The 13,978-nt window shown below is 31.8% G+C and overlaps 1 protein-coding gene across 2 annotated transcripts; it reads left to right on the top strand.

Moving 5' to 3' along the window:
* Positions 1–1,915: 1,915 nt before the first annotated feature.
* LOC143046372 (very long chain fatty acid elongase 4-like) lies at positions 1,916–13,632 on the top strand. Of its 2 annotated transcripts, XM_076219509.1 has the most exons (8): positions 1,917–2,134; positions 3,671–3,732; positions 4,255–4,442; positions 5,268–5,348; positions 8,181–8,237; positions 11,781–11,895; positions 12,642–12,769; positions 13,407–13,632. In XM_076219509.1, the coding sequence occupies exons 2-8, from the start codon at positions 3,678–3,680 to the stop codon at positions 13,581–13,583; spliced, it is 801 nt and encodes a 266-aa protein (XP_076075624.1). In that variant the 5' UTR covers positions 1,917–2,134; positions 3,671–3,677; the 3' UTR covers positions 13,584–13,632. The 2 variants fall into 2 exon arrangements, with proteins under 2 accessions (XP_076075633.1, XP_076075624.1); XM_076219518.1 differs by lacking the exon at positions 8,181–8,237 and having other exon boundaries at positions 1,916–2,134.
* Positions 13,633–13,978: the final 346 nt, after the last annotated feature.

Below are 13,978 nucleotides of genomic sequence, written 5' to 3'. Positions count from 1 at the left end.
ATTTTTTTTCAACTCTAATTTTGATCCAACTACCAAAAAATATTTATTACAAACATTATCTACCAATCAGAAGAGCACATGACTTCACTTTTAGACAGAAAGCTCTCCCCTAAATGGGCGGTCCCTGATGACGTATATTTATTTACTGAATTTACCCCTATAAGGGACTTTTTTACTTCTTTTCCAACTTTTTTTGTAATAAACATGTAATGTATCCAATTTTCAAGTTCCAGTTTCAATACAACCTTCATAAATGCTGAATTTGTAAAGATAGAGCAAAATTTATACTACAGCCCATACTGCGGCCGATGTATATTTTGTATATAAAGTTGCGCATTGACTGTTTTTGAAAGAATGGTGTAAAATACTATTTTTAATAAATATGAATTGTTTTCTGTGTTTGCTTTGACCAGTATTGCAAGTACATCTAGAAACTAAAGTCTTGGTGTACTCTTAGTTAGTTTTTTCCTTATATGGAAGTTTTTGATTAAATACCATGAAAAGACCACAAAAAGACTTTTCAAAGGCTTTTTTAAGCAGTTTCATACCAAATAAATCAACAATTATGTTTCATTATACTAAATCTGTGTTTTAATTACTTGTAAATTTCACAAAATGTCATTGACAATCACTCTGCAGAAATTCATGCTACCCCAACATCAGGATGGGTTCTTCGCCAAAACTAGACAGCCAGAACTGAAGTAGAAAAAAGTGCCAAATATGAAAAAATAAGATTAGGTATGACCAAACTTTACATTTGGGAGATTAAAGTAACAATTTAGAATATTTAAAAGCAATCATTTAACATAAAAATCCAATTACAAACATTTAAACTCTTGTTTCATAGATGAAGGACATGTAATCATGAAAAGTTGTCTAGTATATGCTTTAAATAAAGAATCGCAATGCGTTATGTAAAAATAAATGAATACATTCATGCGGTCAGATTATTTGAGTGTTAAAATACTAGAAAAGTGCTTATTTACCACTTGTTCTACAACTTAACATGAGGAACACAGCTTAAAAAAAAACACTATGTCAAAGGGAGGTAATCCATTTTTTTCATATGATTTTAGACATTATGAGGAGAAATATGTGCAAAATGTGATGTAAATGGGGAGAATATTCATGCATTTCATTGATATCATAACTCTCAAGTGTAATTTCTATTGTTTCTTTTAATCTGGACACAAAAACTGATTTTTACCATATTCTCCATGCTTCTCTCACAGTACACAGAGTGCATCCTGGATAGCCGCAGTTAAAGATAGAAATTTGTGTAAAAAACAACTTCAAATGGTTCCAAAATCCTTTCATTACATTAACATTTACAGGAAATAAGTTTTGTGATTATTGTGTGGCCTTGAACAAGTACAGTGAAAAAGTGCATATTTTCCTATAGGGGTAAATTCAGTAAAAAATCTCCCATTGACTTTAATGCTAATCTATGTGTGGGAATAAATTTATACCTGATTTACCTTTAGAAATTAAAAACTTTCATATATCATTCATGAAAGTACAAAAGTAGCCCTATCTTTTGCAACAATAAAAACATAGGGTCATGCGGCATTTTTGGGCATTCACATGGCCTTGTTTACAAACAATGTAGATTCGCACTGAATTCCTATATTGACCCCCATTACTTTTCAACCCTGTAGGGAAAAAAATTAATACATTCAGCATTTATTTCTTATTTTTTTTCAACTCTAATTTTGATCCAACTACCAAAAAATATTTATTACAAACATTATCTACCAATCAGAAGAGCACATGACTTCACTTTTAGACAGAAAGCTCTCCCCTAAATGGGCGGTCCCTGATGACGTATATTTATTTACTGAATTTACCCCTATACATTCTACCTATGTTACAATTTCTACCTGGAGTTATCTCCCATTTTATGTTTGTTTACCTTTTCATGTTATCAATGTTTCATTTCTGTCGACTTTGTACACAACCTAGTACATAACAACCTGAATTCAATAGTACAAAATGTAGGTTATTATATCAATAAAATTAACAGAAGTGTGTATGAGACATTAGAGTTCAACTTCTACATTTTCATTGCATACAGCCTACGACCAACACACTGACAGTAAACAACAGAACCGTATCAGTATCGATAACTTGAAACGTGAGTATACCAAATAATACAAACACGTGTTTTGAATAAAACAATTGTGTGGATATCATTCAATAATTAAACCCTTCGGTGACGAATCATATTTATTGGAAGTTTTGAAAAGAAAAAAAATTGATGCAGATGTATATTTATGGTAAGATAAAAAAGATGAAATCTATAGAATTCAGAACATATTCACGGTAACAATATTTAATATTTGAAATTGATGATATACATCCTTGAGGTTTTAACAGGGGTCAATTGTCATATGTAAGAAATTTATCAGATACAGTTCTAATATATAAAGTACCTAGAGTAAAAGTAGTAAAGTACTATCGTTGTCCAAAGTTATATTGTTAATACATTGTAAATCATGCTATAGTAGCTTACATCACGCCATTCGTTTTCTAATACATAGTTGTGTCATTGCTATCATAACATATCTTCTGATTTCATTACATATCTTCTTATTTCATAACATTAGGACGCACACAATTTTTTTTTTTTTTTTAATCGTTTACATTCACACAAATCAAATCAACTTGTTTTGTAAACTTGATATAACGATTAGTTTGAATGCAAACAATTTTGCAAAGAAGTCAAGATTGCAAAATTGTAGTAAATGTTTTTATTTCATCCTTAGTCTTTTACAAATATTTGTCAGCTTCCGGGGTCTCTCCTTTTTTTCCATATTTATTTGCTTCACATTAATACTTCAGTCAGAGGATACCCGTCAAATGATGTATAAATGAATGAATACTTGATTCTCTTAAAACACACACATATATATATATATATTAACTATATACAAACTTATGTAGCATATGCGAACTACATATATGTATGAATAATATTGTTATCCGAATTGAATTTTTTAGTTCAGTATTTTTGTTATCTTCGTCCAAACAATTAAGAATTATATTTTATGGAAGAGGTTAAAATGAATACCATTTTTTATGTAATTATCTATTTTCTCCTTTCCTAAATTCATTTTAAGCTTAGCCCTAAGTTACACATTTTAGACATGTTCTACCAGTTTAAATAAATGTATCTTGAAAATGAGAAAAAACCGCCTTTGATTGCAAAAGGATATAATGCAAAAACATGTATACTCTATTAATTTTTTTGCTAAGATGTCTGTGCGACGATAAAGATTTCTTAATAAAGACAACAGTAGTATACCGCTGTTAGAAACTCTTAAATCGATAGGAAAAAAAAAACGAATCCGGGTTACAAACTAAAACTGAGGGAAACGCATTACATATAAATATAAGAGGAGAACAACGACAGAACAGAAACACAACATTAAAATGTAACACACACAGAAACAAACAAAGCATTAGACAAAATCCGATTAGAATAAAAAATATAACATCAAAACTAAATACATTGTACATGAATTTGGGATAGAAAAGTACAGTGACACGTCTTATATCAATGCGAATTCACACTCAAATATAAGAGGAAACAAACGACACAACAGAAACACAACGTTAAAATGTAACACACACAGAAACATTAAACATTAAACGCTAGCATTCCTTTTAGATATAAGATGTCATTCTTTGAAGATGCCAAGACATTTTATACAGACTTTCTTAAGAGAGGAGGTAAGTGTAGCTTTAATAATAGAAATTTAACGTACACCATCAGTTCAAAAAAATAATTTTGATATTTTTAAAAAGATATTATGAAAATCTTAGGCGGAGAAATAGCAACTGCCTTATTCATAAGACACAAAGGTAGTTACATGAAAGCAAGAACACAGTAAGATTGGCATAATCATGTAAGCAGTATAACATTGTACTGTAGTATAATATGTCTATGATAATCTACGATTCTATCAGTGAGATTAACTGAAAAATGTGATGAGTTTGTTACATGTATAAAGGGCATCTGATTAACAGGGCCTGATTGGAATTCAAGCGCTTGCTACAGATGATGTAAAATTAATGGTAAATACATTTCGCACTGGTCGAAATCATAATATGTAGAGGATTTTTTCACTCGGTGTATTAACCATATGTCCGTTGCGTTATGCATAAAGCTCATTTTTTTCATGTTATTTTATCAAGAAATATTGACAGATTGTTTAACACTTTAAATCACTTTTGAAACTTTTTTAATTTCAGATCCTAGAGTAGGGGAATGGTTCCTTATGCAGAGCCCTGTTCCAATAATGATATTATTTGTTTCGTACATTTTCCTTGTGCTTGTCAGTCCTAGAGTTATGAAATATGTACAACCATTAAATCTGAAAGCAGTTTTAATCCCATACAACTTTATTTTAGTTGGATTATCCATTTACATGTTTTTAGAGGTACATGTTATATTTCGTTTATTTTTTTGTATTTACACCAATTCGCGTTGTTATACTTTAAACTTGTTCTTTTTCAATATAAATATGTTTAGTAGGTTTTCAATTCATATTAGTAAAATAACAAGAATACCAATCTCGAGAAGAAAATTCAAAACGAAAAGTTCCTTAACAAATGTCAAAATAAAAGTTATAAATGATGATCTTTTTATTGGCTTAAATCGAATCATTTGATTCCATCGTATATTTTGATTTTGTATGAACACAACCCATGTAGTGAAATCTATTTATCAACTTTTCTTTCGTTCGTGTATTATATGCAAATGGTTATGCTTTTAAAAAAAAATCGCAATTCTGTTAATTTGGAAAAAAAGAGAAGTCGACACTATGTCTTGTAAATGGTGATAATTGGTATAAATATATTAAAATACTTAGACATCTTTATTTCTGCTATTAAAAAAAAATATATTAAGATAACAATATTCTTTGTCGACAAATAACGACACACAACATCAAAATAATGACGTAATACATTAGACTAAGTTCTATGAAAGTAACAATCTATTATCTTGAAACAACGACACTTAATGTATGTTCATTATTTTGAAATTATTTAGATTAGTTATTAAACTTTTGTATTGAACTCTTCCTCGCTCTTTCTGTAGTTTTATTTTTTATTTTTTTTTGGAGGGGTGATGAAGGGAAGGAAGAGTTTATTTTCTTTTCGATCATCGTTTCCGTATTCAAAATTACTTTCAGTATGACTTTCTATTATGGCTTTGAATAAAAACAAATATTAGTTGCATAATATTTATTTTTTTATTTCAGTTTCTTACTGTTTCATTACTGTCAAATTATAGTTACCTTTGTCAGCCAGTGGATTATTCAGAAAGTCCCTTGGCCATAAGAGTAAGAGCTAGGATATTAAATATACTATTATACGTCTTTAGTTTTTAGATAAATAAATTTTTCGTAATAAAATCGAGACCTGCCAATCCTTATAAAGTACAGTTATACAATATTTTCCATGGTGATTTAGAAAGAAAAGCACCAAGGAAATCACTTGCAAAAGTGCAGTCAACTTATTATACACATTATACAACTGCATTGTCAAATCCGATTTCAGTGCATGAAGGTTTATGGAAACTCCTTTATATAAACAGCGTGAAGTTTGAAATACTAAGGCTTTTCTACCTCACGCATAGATTACCTTAGCTGTATTTGGCAACACTTTTAGGAATTTTGGATCTCAATGCTCTTCAACTTTGTACTTTATTTGGCTTTTTTTAAAAACTTTTTTGGATTCGAGCGTCACTGATGAGTCTTTTGTAGACGAAACGCGCGTCTGGTGTATATGCAAAATTTAGTCCTGGTATCTATGATGAGTTTATTTGCATAACACACAATTTTTCGTTACCTTAAGTAAGATTTCGCCGTTAATTAGTTTTGAGAGTTGGAGATCAGCTAAATTTAATAATTTCGTAAAATAATTAAGAATATATAGCATGTGAAAAATGGTGTGGCATTAGGTAGCAATAAATAGTTAGGTAAACATATCAAAATTTGCCCTCATAAATTTTCCCATCCCCTTTCATTGCTTTCTTGCAATATTAAGCTTAGTACTATTAGTGTCATATATGTGCATATGTATGTAATCAGAATCTTCCGTAGATTTTATATCTAGTACATAAAATGGTAAAATATAATTCTTTTGTGTGTATAAATGGCAACAATCTGCATTTATTTGCTATAAAATATTGCAAAAAGGGGAGAAAAAATGACACATATTTGACAAAAATTTTACTAAAATTAGAATTTCAATCTTGAAGTAATACCTTTCCAGAAACGGTTTACATATATCTTTCAGTAAATCCAATGAAAGTCATTATGTCTTTTGTCTCATTTTTTTTGTAAAATTGCGTCAAAAACTTCGTTTAGAAAAAAAGTGTTTGTAAACATTACATTAATTTCTGGACGGATGGCCGGTCTAGCTATGAAAATACGGAGAGTCAAACAGAAAATAGCCCATTAAACACGTAAAAAATAATTTAATGAACAATCTCTGAAGGCTAAATTAGTACTTAGATGTCTAAACAATAATTTTATTACACAATTACTTTCAAATTTGAAACATCCACCGGGGCCAAAATGCGAAACCGAACTGTGTATTGCTACCTTAGATTTAGTTTTTAATAATATAAGCCTGGGATGCTACTTCATTTTTCGAACGAATTAAATTTGGATAAAAACAATAAAAGGAAACACCAATTGTTAAACCCTAAAAGGAAGGAAAATCTAGACGACTTCTTAAAGCCTCCGTCACAACTTAGCGGATAGCACGAACGGACGCTTAACGGATGAAAATAGAAGTTGCCCGTTTGGAGTCCGTTGACGTACTGACCGAATAAAAGGGACATGTAACGAATGCATAACGGACACACACCGGATATACAACGTACGAGAAACGGAAACGTACCGGACAGAACGGATGTCGAACGTACATCCAGCGGACGAGTACCGCATAAAACAGTCACTGAACAAAAGCGTACCGGATAAAACGGATGAACAAGATATACGGAAAAGTTAAAGGCGACAATAATAACACATGTAAATCGCAAAAATATTCAAACTGTTTCTGTGTAACTGGTTTTGATTTGTTCTTCAAAATGCCGCCAAAGGGAAGTGGCCGACCTGAATAAGAGCTGCTTGATTGTGAAGACGTGCTCTTACTCTAAGATCGATTATGAATAATAAGAATTCATGAACCTTATGAAATCTGACATACCAATAATTGGCATTTCTGACGCGAAATTTTCAATTGGCATTTATCCGTTTCAGATCCGTTCATCGTCCGTTTTATCCGTTATACGTCCGGTAGAAGTCCGTTTCTCATTCGTTCGACATTCGTTTTATCCGTTAAACGTCCGGTAGAAGTCCGTTGGTTAATTTATCTTCCAGACCTCAAAATGATGTATAACGGACACGTAACAGATACAAAACGAAAACGAAACGAACGAGTACCGTACAAAACGGACGCCTACCGTACGTTCAACGGACATTTTATCCGTTGGACGTCCGTTCAAAGTTTTGAAAATGCTCAAAAATTTCCACCGGACAGACCGGACGTCGACGGATAAAAGTACGCTAAACGAACATGCAACGGATATGGACGGACGTCTTACGGATAAGAACGGACGTCTAACGGATTGAAAAAAAGTTATCCGTTTAAGCCTCGGTCACACCTTACCGGATAGCTCGAACGGACGCTTAATGGATAACTTTTTTTCAATCCGTTCATGTCCGTAAGACATCCGTTATACGTCCGTCCATATCCGTTTCATGTCCTTTTAGCGTACGTTTTATCCATCGACGTCCGTTCTGTCCGTTGGAAATTTTGAGCATGTTCGCCAAATTCACCAACGGTCACCACATCCACGGACTCCCAACGGATAACAATATTGTCAACGGAGAACCTTATTTTCATCCGTTATGCGTCCGTTCGTGCTATCCGGTAAGGTGTAACCGAGGCATTAGGCATCCGTTTGAGCTATCCGTTAAAGTGTGACCGAGGCTTAACGTATGTCGTTTTCATTTAGTTAAACGGACTTTGAGAAGGAACTATATATCTGTTATTATCAACTGTTCTACACTAACGATCATTCAACTATTTTAATGCATTGATACGTTTTATTTTACTTCCTGCAATTAGAATATAATGATTATTATTTGTTTTACGTGCAGATGGCGAAGGTTTGTTGGTGGTTCTTTTTCTCGAAGGTTATAGAACTTTTAGATACGGTAAGTCAGATTCCAACCCGCTTAACATTTAAAGTAATTACTATTTTACCTACTACAATTGAATGCTTTACCACAGTTGCAAGATCTAGGGCTACAAACAGCGATCGATTTAAAAAATCACATAAAGCAAGTCGGAAATTTACCCTACATGTACTTAAATCTTGGACTTTTCCGTTCAGCAAGTGTGGCTAGCGAAATAGGAGTCCGTTTGTCTAGTTTGTTAGGCCGTGTCTGTTTTTTTCTTTGTTTTGCGTCAACTGATTCTGAGAAAACCTACCAGACAGCAAGGAAAAAAAACACACACAAAGAAAATAACACAAGAGTCTGCTTAAGTTCTGGACTGATTAACAGTGACTTTAGATCAATACTGTCATATCTAAGTGAAAGAGCAAACATGACAAACAGGAAATTTAGCAATGTACAAACTTGATATGACTATATTCTGAGAAATGGCCTTGGTATTTCAAACATTTCCCATTTATACTGAAGCCTTTGAGAAGAGACATGTTTTGATCTGAGATGTGTCATGTTGTATTAAAACCTATGTATAATCAATAATTCCCTGTATCAAATCAATAATGCTTTAAGCATGAATTATCTCCCATTTGCAGAGTTATCTTCCTATAATTGGAATACTTTATGTAAACTTTTTGGCAATATATTAATATTTTGTTCTGCATACTTTTTTTTCAGAAAATAAACTAATGAAATTATGTTTTATATCTTAATATCTTGTGGAATTAAAAATGTACATACTAATTTATCCTATCTTATCAGACAGTAGATATCATTTAAAGAAATTTATTAGAAATATTTGCAAAAACTACTATTTTTCATTTAAAAAAGTATAAAAATTTATTTCAATTATAAAATAAGATAACTGTGCAAATGGGAGGTAACTCTTGCTGCTTCAAGCAAGTATTTTAACAAATTACAAGTTCTATCTACAATTGCTTTACCCACTGTGTTTTCCAAACCATCTGGAAATCCTATATCGTTGTCCTTCAAAATTTTGTCGATGAAGTCATTCCGAAGCCTGAAGTCGCCTCGTTTGCATTCTTCGGGGTTTGATCCAAATTTTAGCGGGTATCTAATAGGTGTTTTTGAAGACATAAGCACATCAAAGGCACTCTTTTGTTGATTTGAATTAGTTTTTTCACAAAATTTGTCAGTCAGCTCAAAGCTTACATATGCACCAAACATTTTAACAGCATCTATAGCCTTGAGAGATGTATTCATTTCAATTTTTTCCCCGTTAGAGCTAGATGAAACATAACATTTTATCAGAGTTTTATCCCCTATGGTGATAGGTTCATTGAATCTTGTATTTAACGTGTCTCTTATGCTGGCTACGTAAAGGCTCTCTAGGATCTGAGAAAAAGTTTCTGTGCCGGCGAGCGGAAAGGCATATGGAGCCAGAACGATCCTTTTATCTTTGAAAGGTGAAACACAAACGATCTCGCTCGCCGGCACATTTATACTGGCCATTTCTGCTGTCACATGTATCGAAGTCAAGATCGCTTAAACGCTTTAAATAAGGAGCGTACTTGTTATTTAAAGCGCAAAATAGATTTGAGTATAAGAATACACAAAAACACGGCTGGAAAAACCCGGAAAATACGGATTTTCTACTGACGAACAAAAACAAGTTTGTGTTTGTTTTTGACACAAATTGGCCGAAAACCTACCCGCACGCGGACGCAAAACAAATAAAAAACAACTATGGCCTTAGCTGTATATATACACAGCCACGTTGGCCCTAGTTGGAAACAGTTAAATCCGATGCATGGTAAGTATATTAGTTATGAAATTGAGAATAGAAATGTGGAATATGTCAAAGAGACAGCAACCGAAGGCCACCAATGGGTCTTCAACGTAGCGAGAAAATTAAGCTACGGAGGTGGTCCTCAGCCGGCCTCTAAATAAAATTGTGTACTAGTTCAGTGAAAATGGACATCACACTAAACTCCAAAACATATAAATGAACTAAAATTAAAAAAACATACAAGACTAACAAAGGCCAGGGGCTCCTGAATTGGGACAGGCGCAAAACTGCGACGGGGTTAAGCATATTTTGTGAGATATCAACCATCCCCTACACCACTTGCAAATGTACAATAAAGAACCACATAGCAATACGCATAGTAAAACTCAGTTTAAAAGAATCCGAGTCCGATGTCAGAATAGGAAACAAATGAAACTAAGCAAAATGACAATGATACATAAATTAACAAAGGACTACTAGCAGTTACTGACATGCAAGCTACTGACCTCAATTCAGCTGATTGAAAGATTATGTTTTCAACATACGAAAATCAAGTACAGTACAATCCCTCACCTTATGGATTAGTATCATATTACCAATGTTATTTCAACTGATCGGGCGGAGCTTTTTTTAGTGTTTATTTTGCATAAGGACAGTCTTTGACAAGGGAACGTCACCATCTAAAAATGGATCATTAACAGTAGGAAATGAAAAATTATCTCTTTTATCATTAATGTTTGTATTAAGTTTCCCGTTAAATATATAAATACATTGTATCAAGATCAAGGAAAGGACAGTCTTATTGTTGGTATAAGTAATTTAAAGTCAGTTCGGCAGGATAAATCTCTTCGGTGTTCATACTGTATGCATTGATTTAACTAGCTTTAAAACCAGGTTTAATCCATTATTTTCTACATATTAAGAAAATGCCAAGTTAGGAATATAACGGTTGTTATCCATTCGTTACATAAAGACTCGGGAGGGTTTAATCACCGTTTATCATATCACTCACACAAGGATGATGCATATTAATTTTATATGAGTGTTGTTTTCTTTCAGATCACATTTATGTAAAATTAGTCGACAACAATTATTTTGTTCATTAGAAACTGTGCTCAAAGTTATGCAGGCCATATCTTTCTTTCTCAAAGTTAAAGGTCCATTGTCAAAAAGTGGTGTGTGTTTTTGAGGAAACATGGATTTTCTCGCTTCTTATATATTTTTGTCGAGTTGCAGATGTATGCTATTCTTGTATACTGCTTTTTTCGATATTTTAAACTATTGTTAACAATGTTAGATCTATGTATAATTGTTTATGACAACGTTAGTTATAGTTTTGTCAAAGGCAATCATATCGTTTCTCCTTCTTTTCTTGAATGATACACATTTCAATTTGTGTTTTGGTATAATTTGAAGAAGTACGCTAGAAAAAAAAGTCTGTAACATTTTAAAAAACTTACAATTAATAGGAGTATTTAAACCTAAATGGACCTTCAGAGAACCACCAGCAACCTTTTAACGTCATTTTTACTTTTAGTTAAATCTGTGAACATATATTTGTGTCCGTGAATAAGATGTTGCTAACATATTTTTATTGGAATGTCTATTTTCAATGCATTTCGTGTATATCAAAACCCATAAAAATAATTTGAAAGCACCAAGACAGAATAAAACAGCACTTATAAAGTAAGCTACTAGTAAACGATTTCGTATGAAAAGAATTTAATGTTCTGTTTCAAGAATATATTTTTCTAAGAATTTTATCTTTTTGTCTACAGGTATTTTTCATATTACGTAAAAAGTTTAATCAGGTTTCATTTTTGCACGTGTATCATCATTGTACAATGATATTGAATTGGTGGATGGGTGTCAAGTATGTCGCAGGAGGACAGTGTGAGTATATTTATTTGTTGGTACAGTTTTATTCACGAAAAAAAACAAACTGAAGTTGTTACTTGGGAAATTCTCCTTTTTTTTTAGCCCATATGAAAGCACAAAATGTAGATATGGATCGTGCAGTAAAGCTTGTTGTACAGGAACTTACCGTTTCACCATTTGTTTTTGTCTTGATATATATCCTGATATATTACAATTATTAAAAGTAGACGTACCAAGCCAGTTGAAGGGGTGAACATTATTCGACTTCGAAAAAAAATATTTCATTATGGAAAAGAGCAGCCCACTTCTTATCATAATCATAAATGATGTTGGAATACTGTTATATTTAGGAACTTTAACTATGCTTTAAGATACTCGCAGTCCTAATCAATTTAAGCCAAAAGCTTTTATTTTAGTTTTCATGTCACAATACAATAACAATTTAATCTTAAAAGCGTTTTTAGAATGCAGTTTTCACTATAATTTTCATAATTAATTTCTCATTTATGTCCATAGATTTGTTAAACATTCGATATTTTCAATGGACACATAATTTTATGAACTAACGATAAATTATTACACTGATTTTTTTTTATATGTCTGTTTATTAACATGTAGACCATCTACGTCAATAATATTCCAATTCAGTCAACTACTAGTATATCTCTTTGTGAGCTTTTGATGTTGCCATTTGATCATAGACTTTCCGTTTTGAATTGTCTTTTGAGTATGGTATTTCTATTTTTTTTTAATTTTCATAGCTTTCTTTACTGGGATGCTAAATTCCTTTGTACATATATTTATGTATACTTACTATGGACTTGCTGTATTTGGACCACATATGCAAAAGTATCTTTGGTGGAAGAAATACCTTACAAAACTTCAATTGGTAAGTAATTGCTGCAATATCTTGATGATATCATTTCTTTCTATCTTTGGTATTGTTTTCAAGATAGGTCTATTGTTTTAAAGGGGACATAATATATTATGAAGAGAATCTATGATAATAGTAGAGTATGTGCTTAAGCTTTGCTTAGAAACATGAAACTGAAAGCTCACCATTCAATTTTCTGTTTTAAAGACATTACATCCCGAAGGTCAAATCTTCAAAAATGTTCAGACTGAATTTTATTGGCTGATGTGATAATTAAAAGGACATAACAAAAAGTGATACTGTGTTGTCAGATCCTTGTAAAAACATACGAAAATGTCATAATTTATGTGGCAGTAATAACAAGATGAACATAAAGTTTGAAGTTGAAGCGATTGAACAATTAATGTTTTTCTATAGTTGAATACAAAAAATAAAATACTGTGTTTGTTGGTATACAAGTAAATATAAAATGATAACCTGAAAAGTATATACATGTGATTATTTTCTGATGATAGAATAAAATAAAGTGTTAACATATAACATCATCAAGTAGATATAGGAAGATGTGGTGCAAGGTTCGTATAAATTCAAAATGTGAGCATATAAGTATTTTGATGTATTGAGATTCGTGAAATTTATTTTCTTATTTCAGACACAGTTTATGGCGTTTGTTATACATACTGGATATAATTTAATAACTGACTGTGACTTTCCTCAAGGCTTTAATGTTGCTGTGTTCATTTATGCAATAACACTCATTTTACTATTTGGAAACTTTTACTACCATTCCTACTTGGAAAAACAACGAGAAAAGAAGAAATTTTATTAGGGTATTTTATGAAATATTATAATACAATGAAAAATAAAAATAAAATACCCGAGTTGTTGAATCGTTATTCACTACTTTATGTTTCAACATTTCCACTAAAATTGAATCTAAAATGTATCAGTTTGTTGCTGACCTAAACAATTTGACAGATTTTTTTTAAAAGAAGACCAATCAACGTGATCACAGTTAGTGAAATCAATAACCATGCATGCTATATGGTATACGAGTAAAGAATAATAGTAATATTTAACTGCAATCACAGAAATATAGATTCCACAACTGCAACAAGTGTATTACAATATTTCTTCCTTTCAAAGATTTCAGGAAAGTTGTGTACTTTTGATGTGACGTCATAAGACAGGGTCGCCTTTTTTTATGACGTCACAATGAGAAAA

The sequence above is a fragment of the Mytilus galloprovincialis genome, chromosome 1 (genome assembly GCF_965363235.1).
Source record: "Mytilus galloprovincialis chromosome 1, xbMytGall1.hap1.1, whole genome shotgun sequence".
Classification (NCBI taxonomy): Eukaryota; Metazoa; Mollusca; class Bivalvia; order Mytilida; family Mytilidae; genus Mytilus; species Mytilus galloprovincialis.
Note: the sequence above shows the minus strand (reverse complement) of the source record. Positions and strands in the feature narration are given on the sequence as shown.

Bases quoted from the DNA above. Each gene is read 5' to 3' on its own strand.
- LOC143046372 (XM_076219509.1), top strand. From the start codon at position 3,678: ATGTCATTCTTTGAAGATGCCAAGACATTTTATACAGACTTTCTTAAG. The intron at 11,896-12,641 runs GTGAGTATATTT...TAATTTTCATAG, and splicing joins GTATGTCGCAGGAGGACAGT to CTTTCTTTACTGGGATGCTA. The intron at 12,770-13,406 runs GTAAGTAATTGC...TTCTTATTTCAG, and splicing joins ACCTTACAAAACTTCAATTG to ACACAGTTTATGGCGTTTGT.